The sequence below is a fragment of the Charadrius vociferus genome, unplaced genomic scaffold (assembly GCF_000708025.1).
Source record: "Charadrius vociferus isolate BGI_N301 unplaced genomic scaffold, ASM70802v2 scaffold231, whole genome shotgun sequence".
Taxonomy (NCBI): domain Eukaryota; kingdom Metazoa; phylum Chordata; class Aves; order Charadriiformes; family Charadriidae; genus Charadrius; species Charadrius vociferus.
In genome coordinates, this window is record NW_009647211.1 from 2,327,139 (window position 1) to 2,337,398 (window position 10,260).

The 10,260-nt window shown below is 40.7% G+C and overlaps 1 protein-coding gene across 1 annotated transcript; it reads left to right on the forward strand.

The window, feature by feature from the left end:
* Window positions 1-2,878: 2,878 nt before the first annotated feature.
* LOC104296060 (interferon beta-like) lies at window positions 2,879-3,313 on the forward strand. The gene has a single exon (XM_009895886.1). The coding sequence runs from the start codon at window positions 2,879-2,881 to the stop codon at window positions 3,311-3,313; it is 435 nt and encodes a 144-aa protein (XP_009894188.1).
* The last annotated feature ends 6,947 nt before the right edge of the window (window positions 3,314-10,260 follow it).

Below are 10,260 nucleotides of genomic sequence, written 5' to 3' on the forward strand. Positions count from 1 at the left end.
ACTTAACACTTACAGAAGTTTTTCTTATTGTTCTTGACGTCTCTGGCCAAATTTAATTCTATCTGGGCTTTAGCTTGCCTAACCTGATCCCTGTCTGCTCAGACAATTTCTCTGTATTCCTCCCAGGCTACCTGTCCTTGCTTCCACCCTCTGTAGGCCTCATTTTTGCTTTTGAGTGTGTCCAGGAGCTCCTTGTTCATCCATGCAGTCCTCCTGGCTTTTTTGCCTGACTTCTTCATTGTTGGGATGCATTGCTCCTGACCTTGGAGGAGGTGATCCTTGAATACTAACCAGGTTCCTTGGGCCCTTCTCCCCTCCACTGGCTTATCCCATGGAACCCTAACAAGCAGATCCCTGAAGATGCCAAAGTCTGCTCTCCTGAAGTGAGTTTGCTGTGCACCCCCTTTGCTGCCCTAAGGATCCTGAACTCTAGCATTTCATGATCACTGCAGCCAAGGCTGCCCTCGAGCTTCATATTCCCTACGAGGCCCTTCTTGTTGCTAAGGTCAAGGTCCAGCATAACTCTCGTTGGCTCCTCTACCACTTGGAGAAGCAAGTTGTCATTGACACATTCCAGGAACTTCCTGGATTGCATGTGCACCACTGTGTTGTCCCTCCAACAGATATCGAGGTGGCTGAAGTCTACCAGGGCATGAGAATGCGGAGCCACTCCTATCTGTCTATAGCGGTCCTTATCTGCTCTGTCATCCTGGTCAGGTGGCCTGTAGCAGACCACCAGTTTAACGTCACCTGCCCCCATGTTCTCCTTAATCCTGACCCAAAATATGTAAAATATAACAAAGGCAGTGCCTCCAACGAAATTTAGGTATGTTACGCACTAGAAGTCATAAATATCTTAAAGGTGCTAAGGAATACAAACAGATACAGCAAACAAAAAACAAGAGAAATGCAATAATCCTATCTTTAAAAAAAAAGAAGAACTGAAAGAGAAACTAACTCAATGTATCACCAAGAGATATCTGTGGCAAATCCATGCATGGAAACTACCATAATCTTCTTGATTCTCGGTCCAGTCTTTCAAACCCAAAACCATCCTTCCCACAATTTCATTCATAAACTAACTTCTCTGAAGACCTCTGGGTATAGATAAGGTATGACAATACCACAATACTACTACAGCATTAGCATCAGCAGCAGCAAAACAAGAAGAATAACCACAGGAGCCATTAATATATGAGTAGGGTTCTACTATATAACTGCTGAGGTCATCCTGCGGCTTGCTAAAGAAACTGTTTATCTATAGCAATCTTTCAGTCTGTCACATTATAACAGGTCCTCCCATGCATCAACAGGATTTTCTTTTTTTAAAGAAAATACTTTCTCATCTTAAGAGCATCCAGGAGTTCCTTTGCTGCTTATGTGAAACATTCCTGAGCTTCAACATTTTCCATATTCTTTTTCAAATATCCCTGTAATTATAGAGGTTGAATTACATAATGGCATGTCCCCCGGCTTCTTAAACTCTGTATACTTCAGTGACCAAATCACTTGTGTTCACATACAGATTTAGCAATCCTTTAAGATTTCCACAACAGAAGCAAATCTGCCTGCTAAATGCCTTGCAACTTTTGCTTGTCTTAATATTAAATCCAGTGTTCCTTTTCAATTACCAGCGAGTTTTCATATTGTGATCACAAGAATCAGTTAAAAGGGCTAGTACTGCACTAGAGGAAGCTAGCAGAAACATGGCACTTTGCTCATGCATATTCAGGAACCAACCAAGCCACAGTGCTTACGTAGCACTATCTCAGAACTGTCATCACAAAAGTCTGAGGCTGTTTTGGGAACTTACAATTAAAATGCTGGTGGCTAACTGAAGTCCTACTAGAAGATGGCCCAAAAACTTGACAGGACGTTTTGCTACCAACACAAGTAGAGAGCTTGTCTTCACAGAAGGAGGTTTGTTCACAACAGAAGTTTCCTTACTCTGAAATGTAAGTGATTCCTCTTCTTTACATCAAAGCATGCTTTCCTTCACAGGTCTAAAATTTATGCTGATTCATCATGTGATGAAGTAGAAGAAAGGATCTCTTGAGCAGTGAACTATCAGAGATTTTGAAAAAAAATACATCTGTATTAAGAGTTGTATGTATTTCTTTTTTTGCCAACATAGTGATAGCAACATGGCCCTAGTGAGTCAATGCTTGTGTCAACAACAGGGTCATTTTGCTAATAAAATTTAAGCCACTCCCCAAACAAAACAATTTGTCCTACCAAAAAAGACATTTGTTTTTAAATCAATAAAATTACATCTTGCTTAGAGTGCATATCTGTATATCTGTTAGCTGGGGATGTGATTCTTTTTCACAGTCCTTGCCAACTTAGGCATAAAAGTAAAATTTCTCAGCATAAAGCAAGACTGCCTGTTCTAGTAAGAATATGAGAAGATGAAGTGCCCTTACCAGATTCTTACCTGCGAATCTGTTCGTGTCCTCTGACTGACCAGGATTGACTCACTTATTCTTTTTTCAATTAAATACAGTCAAAGCAGAAACAGCAAATCTTTGCAACTGTTTGAAACTGAAATCAACAGTAAACCTTGGCAGGACCACAGTTGATAAAAACGCAATTCCTACAAAATGAGTAATACCCATCATGTCATACAGAGGAAATAAATTCAGAGACATGAAGGAGAAGCATGTGAGCACAGACAAGACAACCAAGAAACTGCAAGCTTACGGATCTGCAATAAGGCAAGGAAAATAGTGCTGACTACTTCATCACCATGACTGTCTTGGTTCAGAGAAGTTTACTGCAAGTTTGCATTACACTGGCATTATACATTAAAATCTCGTATTCAGTTTGCCTTTTCCAAGGAACCAAAGTGAACTACCACAATGTGAACTTTCTGCGCAAAATGGGTGGCTATTTTTCTCAGCAATGTCTCAGCGAAACAACTGATTTTGAATTCCCCGTGGAGATCACCAAGGTCACACAGAATAATGTCAGAATGATCATCTATGAGTTCCTCCAACAGATCTTCCAACTATTTAGCAAAAATCTCCCTGTTGGCACCTGGAATACAAGCCAGATTGAGAAATTCCAAAATGGAATTTATCATCAAATTGAAGAATTAGAGATATGTTTGTCAGAAGAGCAATCAAGAGCAAGAAACAGCTTTCAAACGTGGATCCTAAAAAGCACTACATTCAGCGTGAAAAAGTACTTCCAAATAATCACCAATTTCCTAAAAGATAAGCAGTACAGTCACTGTTCCTGGGAAGCAGTCCGAATGGAATTGAGAACATGCCTTATAATTTTTGACAGGCTTATGAAAAAACACATGTCATAAAGAGGTAACATCTTCCATTTTTTAATTCTTTGTAAGAATCTGGTAATTTTCCCCTTTTTGATAAGTTTTTAATTTCCATATTTTAATAATGTTCCAATTGATAAGTGGGGCTTGTTTTCAAAAAGCATTCAGTGCTCTAAGTTAAACACGTAGAGTACTCAAGTAAAGGGGCATTTGATATCACCGCTTCTGTTGATAACTGGATATTGCTCCTCTGTGTTCTCTTCTTGCACTGTAAAAACATTTTGTGGTCTTCCCACAGAATATGCCAATTGTTTTATGATCTGAAACTCTTGCACTTGGACACTGCATAGATTTTACTTTTGCTTTACTTCACTAATGCAGAAAAAAAGTGCAAGCCGCAGACATGCGTAAGGAAGACAGACCTTCCAGGAGGTCCTGTATGGTACAAAGATCTTAATTTACAAAACAGATGAGAATTTAACATGACTTGGACTTCTTTAAACTCAAAAATAATGATGGGTAGGCCTCCTGAGCTAGAAAAGTAAATTCCCAGCTTTGATCCTTATTTTGCAAGTAGACTCATTTCTATATCTTATGGGGATATAAAACCTATTTTCTATACAGCATATTCAATAACTACGGCATGGATTTTTAGCATATGTTTGTTCACAATGCTATTAAAATATGTATCTCTTCTATCTGCTTTGAGTTCATAAGCAGAGAAGATTAATCTGAAAATATTTACTATATGGACGCAGATGCAAACAAATCTCTTCCACTCCTCTCCCACTTTTCTTCCCATCATACAGACAGAGCCAAGCAGTGCTTCAAGTTATCATCTTCATCGGTTTAACTGCTACTCAAGAGACCTGAAATACCCCGAGTCTCAGTATCACTCCCTATATATTAGAAGACTGGATGAGTTCTGACATGTTTTTTTTCCTACCTTCTATTTCTAAGCATATCTGATTCCTAAAATATGTTTATCATAAATGGAACTGGGGAAGAAAAAGGCAACCTTCTGAAGAGAAAAAATTCAATGTGCTGTTACCATTACCTGAGAATAGAATCTCAACATTTTGCCTGAGAACTTTGAGGCTGGACAGCAGCTTTAGTCCCATGTCTTTCCTTTATTTAAATGGAATATATATGGAATATATATATGAAAATCCCTTCCCGCTTTGGGAAAAAAAAAAGGAAAACTAATTCTGGATGTAGCGATCTCAATGGAATGGTATTATTATTCTTGATGCTGGGAGTGTGACAACAGAATAGTTAAAACTGCCTAATTTTAGGCATCTAAATTAAACATTGAGCTAAGGAGATCAGGCCCACCGACTTCACTCTCACGTGCTCCTATTTTACAGAACCAGAGGGAGGGGACAATGGTTTACAGACTCCTAAATATAAGTCTACTTTCAATCACCAGTGTAAGAGCTCAGTTCTCTAACTGGTTGTATGGGGAGTTTGGCAGAGAGTTCATGTTAAATTCCCCAACCACCTCATTAATCCATCTCTGGAATCTCCATTTTGTTAATTTAAACTCTCTGCAACTATGTTGACACCATAGTCATGTTTGATGGCAGCAAAATATGTTCAAGCACATTTAATTCTGAATATTTTTTTTTTTATTTGCTGCTTTTAATGTATGGTTACTGTGGGGAATTAGTATAGCCCAATTTTGGATACTCAGCTTAAGGAAATGGCGGAACTGAAGCCCAAGAACTTGAGGTTCCCTATGCACAATGCATCACGCAAGATGATATCAAGTTCTATCTATGTACCTATATCTATACTGGACATACTCCTCTTTGCTCAAATTTCAGTCTCTGGAAAGCCAAGAGTCAGCACAGACTTCAGCAGACGTGACTGGACACAACCTTACACTTGCTACTAGATTCCACCAATTCTTCATGGGATTGCAGCGTATTTTGGTTAGGTAGTGACAGCACCATGAGCAGAAGCCCATCCCTGGACAGCGTGGAAACATCTGCTTCCTTTATCTGCTCTTCTGGGGAGGTACCTTCATGAATCTAAAGCAGATATGCCTATTAACTCATGCATGCTTTATTGTCAATTGTGACTCACATTTCAAGATGCAGTAGGTTTTTTTTGAAAGGCAGAAATAGAAAGGTTGTAAAACCATACACTCATTAGGTGATAATTTGGGGTATCCAGGTGGGCTTAACTAACAGGTATCAGCTAAGCATTTACAGGGAACAGGTGTTTTAAGAACATGCTAGCTTTCTGCAAAAAATCTTTGCTTTTACAAGTTAAAGTTAATTATATCTTATAGAAGAAAAAAAAAAGTGATTGTAGACAATACTATTTTCACATTTCCTGTCTGGAATTCAGTGTTAACCCTCAATGAGGATACATATGTAACTTTCCATTCCTGTGGAAAGACTTGCACTGTCTGAGACTGAATATGGTCTTCTACAATTTGAAGTCAAATAACTTTAAATCTTGACCTTTTCCCTTACAGGAAAAAATCTAGACTACTGTGGTTACATGTAACTTTTACAATTAAACTTTTTGTACCTTTTGTAGTTTTTTTATGATTACTGTAACTGGAGACCCAAAGAAACAAAACCACATGTATTTACTGATACCATTGTGGATACACACCACTTCAATGTCTACCTTAACAAGCATTCTATTACCATGTCAGTGGGTACTTCCATACAAGAACAAGGGGGGAAAAAAGACACTAAAATGAGAAAGTAAAAATGGTATTCTAAGATTCTTAGAATTAGTACAGAGATTCAAAGTAACTTAAGATTTAAGAAAAAAATTGACTACATTTCAATATCCCCTACCTGGATAGTTTCTTGACTACTTTCCTGGGTAAAAGAAAAAAAGTGGAAGTCCATATTTTTCAGGGAACCACCATCTGAAATATTCACAGGTAGTGTTTATGCCGTGTTGTACTGGTCAATGAAAGGTTGGATCACTTTGAAATATAGCCAGTTGTAAGATGGAAAAGACAACTGCAGTTCTCCCAAGATTCAGAGCTGGAGTAAGGAATGTATGACCAAAGGGTGAGAAACAAAATGGAACTTCATTTCTTAGAGCCTTCAGCCACACTTCTTTGGTTTCAGCACACTAAGAGTACCAGTCAAGCCTCCCCAAGCTGTTTTAAATGCCTGTTCAGTGCTCCCTCCAGTTCCTGACTTAAGAGACTGCACTCATCTATCTGCTAGCATTTGTTTTGAAGCTTCAGAGCCGCATAATTATGATATATTTTCATTTTTATATATAGCCCCAAACAATAGTAAGTGTAAAATTCCAGAAACAAAAATCCAAAGCCAATACCCACTACAGTGGGGAAGGACTTGCTTTTAAGGGAGAGATCCTCTGTTACCAAGTACCTGGATGTACTTGCACACTACTAGCCACAGAATTTGCCACTGTCTCTCTGGATTAAAAACCTGCATTTTTTGATAGCATGAAGGTATGTTCATTTCTCACACAAAACCAGAAAATCCTTTCTTTCTAATTGTATTGGTGTGGCAAGGAAATGCCCTCAACTGCAAAAGTGGCAGATAGTTTAAGTTAAATCTGAACACAGATTTCCTAGATGTCTTGGTTTGAGCGACACAGGACTAATTCCTTGTCTCATGCTTAGGAAAACTGCACTTTTATAAGACTCTAGTGCCTTCATTTGTGAAGGTAGGTACTTCATAGCCAGCTATGGTGTGTGGGTTTCAAGGTCTCAGTGTGCTCACCAGGTGCAGGGATGAGGATAAGCAAAACCCGGGCACTTGACCCAAGCTGGCCAACAGGATTATTTCATACCATGAACTTCACATTCAATATAAATTAGAAAGTTTGCTGCAAAGTTCTCTCTCCCTTAATGGCTGTGATCCTGAGAACTTCTTGCCCTGATGCTGGACCCCTGAGCCCTTACCTTCCTCCCGAAGTCATCGCGCTCGCAGTGTCTGACATTTGCTGTCCACTACTGGGAGTGCACAGCTTCCTACTGATAAAATTGGCTGGGTGTAATCCTTGTGTATTTTATATTGGTATCAGGATCAATACTTGTTCTTTAGTATTATTAACATTAATTAATTAGTCTTACCCTATTAAATCTATTTATATCTCAACCCTCATGTTTTCTTGTTTTTCCCCGATTCCCCTTCCCAGGTGGGGAGGGGACATCAGGTGCAGAATAACTGTCTAACTGACAACAAATTGTTGTGGGTTTCTCAAACCGTAACGCTAGACCAAACAGATATTGGAAAGCCTTGACTGAAGAGCTCCCTGCTCTTAAAAAGTGTGTTCCCATGAAGTTATTTGATTAGCCTAAGTCCCTTTTTATCTTTTTGGGGTAAATTAAACTAAGGTTATGGTTCAGAAGACAGGATGACCCAATTTTACACCCTGTCTTCCTCCCTTCGCCACTTTTCAATCCCACATTCTTGTCATGCTGTGACACTTGTTGAACCTTTTCCTGACCTCTCCAGACCAACAGGAAATTATCCAGACAAAACAAACAAACAAAATACATACTTCTGTTCCAAGGTAAAGATTTAAACTAAAGCAGGGAAGAATGCCCACTGCATTTAAGAACCAGCAGAAAAGAGAAAAGGGAGTGTGGCAGCAAGACTGCATAACAACCACAGGAGAATAGAAAGTACGACCTCCTCTTCTGTTATCATCTGGTCCAAGGTCCTTTAAAAGAGCCTCTACTCTGTGTGACTGACTATTAGATCTTCAGCCACACCTGCAGTTATTTGTAAGCCTTTTTCCTTTAATATACTAATGTGCTAATTACCCATCACCAAAGCAGCTTACTGCAGTAGTAAGCTGGTAATTTCTCTGGAAGTAAATGCAATTGTACAGTAGTTAGTATTAAAATTCCAGTTATACACTACTCATTTCAGCTTTCTGTCTCCATCTTACCTGCACAGGCCTAGGTCTCGGGCTCAGAAGAGGCTCACAAGACTTATACCTGTCAAAGGTACTAATGAAGCATCTAATCCTGAGATAATATCCTAAAACAGAGAAATGAAAATAACTTCATGTTTTGTCTATAAACTATTCCATCTGAGAACTCAGTTTACCTGACTCATGATAAGGACTGCATGCTAAACAAAGAACAATACCATGTTTTTCCTGTAACATTTTTAAATGATTGCTATTCCAAATGACTGTGATGCATGTTCCCAGGGCACCTAGCCCTCTCTGCTTCTCCTAGTTTCTGTTCCAGAACACAAATACCTTCCTCGGGGATTTCATATGATGCTGAGCACTTTGCTGGCAGTTGGTAAAGAAACATTTATTGTGAGAGAAATATCAGCAAAGGAGCTGATGTGATTTGGTCCAGTCCCAAGTTTCACATCACTCACTAATGCGCTCTAAGCAGCACGATCTACTACACCAACACCACGGCAAACAGCATTAAATCATCGTTCCAAGCTGCTTGATGCCAAACACCACCACACTATTCTGCATCCATCTCATTTTGCTCTTTAGCATTTTCTGGAACTCAGATTGCTTGACTGTACCCCGTCTAAGTTGTGCCCCTCTTCTTTCTGTCCTACCCCCCTCTCTGCGATGTGCATACTTTCTCCTTTTTTTTTTTTTTTGTGCCAGGAACACTCTTTTCTCTATCATGCAGAGGGGAGAACCAAAACTGTCACAAATGTTGGTCCACTCAGAAGAGTCCGCAAATCTTAGAGTAACATGCTTTGCTACGGTGGAAGAGGGGGAAACAGGCTCTCCGTCTGCCTGCTACAGAACATCTGGCCCATAAACTCTCCCATCTGAGAAGAATGACCGGAATATTTTCTCATGAGTATCCATCATTATATACAAATTATATCTTTGTGTAAAATCACAATTAAATAGCTTGGAGAACAGAAACAATCCTGTTGTCTACATAAGAAACCACTGCAATCTAAGCAGGTGTGGGAAGCGTCCTCAACCACCCTGTAACTGTCTGATAATCACATAGGTAACCTGTTGTTGCTCTAATTTGGTTTAGCACACACCCCTGCATCAATCAGAACATTTTGTTTATGAGAGCTGCCCACAACCAGCCCCAGATCACTCTGATTTGACCATCAAGTGGGAGCAAGAAGGCCTCCACATCTCTAAACACCAGCTGGCAGCAGTCTTGCCAGAAGACAGACAGATGACCTGCAGGGTCAATTAGCTGCAAGCAGGACTCTCCAGGAACCCCTGCCAACCAGGACCACTCTATGCTTGCATTGCAGCTGTTCTCTTTTAAGCCAACAGCAGGTACCTGTAGGGTTTGCTGGTCCTCGCACCGGCAATTAGTCATTTCTCCATAGCAAGCCCTGGGTCAGCCTCCGAGAGACCAGCTCTCAGGTTGTCACGTCGTGATGCTGCAAGATTTCATATTCTGTGTTCCACTAGCGAACAAGGAGTTTAACACAAACCGTTTTTCATTTAGCAACTTTGCAAACCAAAAGCAAAATCTGGCACCTTGAGCCTGCCTCTCCACAACTAAAAGACTTGGCAGATCAGCTGCATGGCAGGTTTCTTGAGACACTAACTTCATCCCTGACACTAAAGGAACCTCAGCAAAATTGCTGTTTTTAAGAGGCTGTGCCTCAGCCAGCGTTTGCCATGCCAGAAGACAAACTCCCAGCCTGTGGTGCTGAGGCTCCCATGCCTGTGCTCAACTCGGGTACACCAGGACCAGCAGGTAGGGCTCTAGATCTCACCTCCCCACCTCGGAGTGCAGGACGAGCGGGCTGGAAGGGGGAACACTATACTGGGTTTAAATAAACAGGGTAAGAGGGGCAAAGACAATTCAAGCCCAAGCCTGACGACCACCTGCCTCCTCCTACCTCTCCTTAGCCTGCGTGCACCCTCGCCTGCCTGGTGCCGGACATGGCGGGGTGCAGGAGCCCCCCTGCCCAGGTGTGGCTCCATCCCGACAGCTTCCAGATGTGCACTGTGCAGCAACAGGTCTGCAGAGCCATCAGCTCCCTCAGCAAGGCCGAGGGAAA

Excerpts from the sequence above, each read along its gene's own strand:
- LOC104296060 (XM_009895886.1), top strand. The coding sequence starts at position 2,879 with ATGGGTGGCTATTTTTCTCAGCAATGTCTCAGCGAAACAACTGATTTT.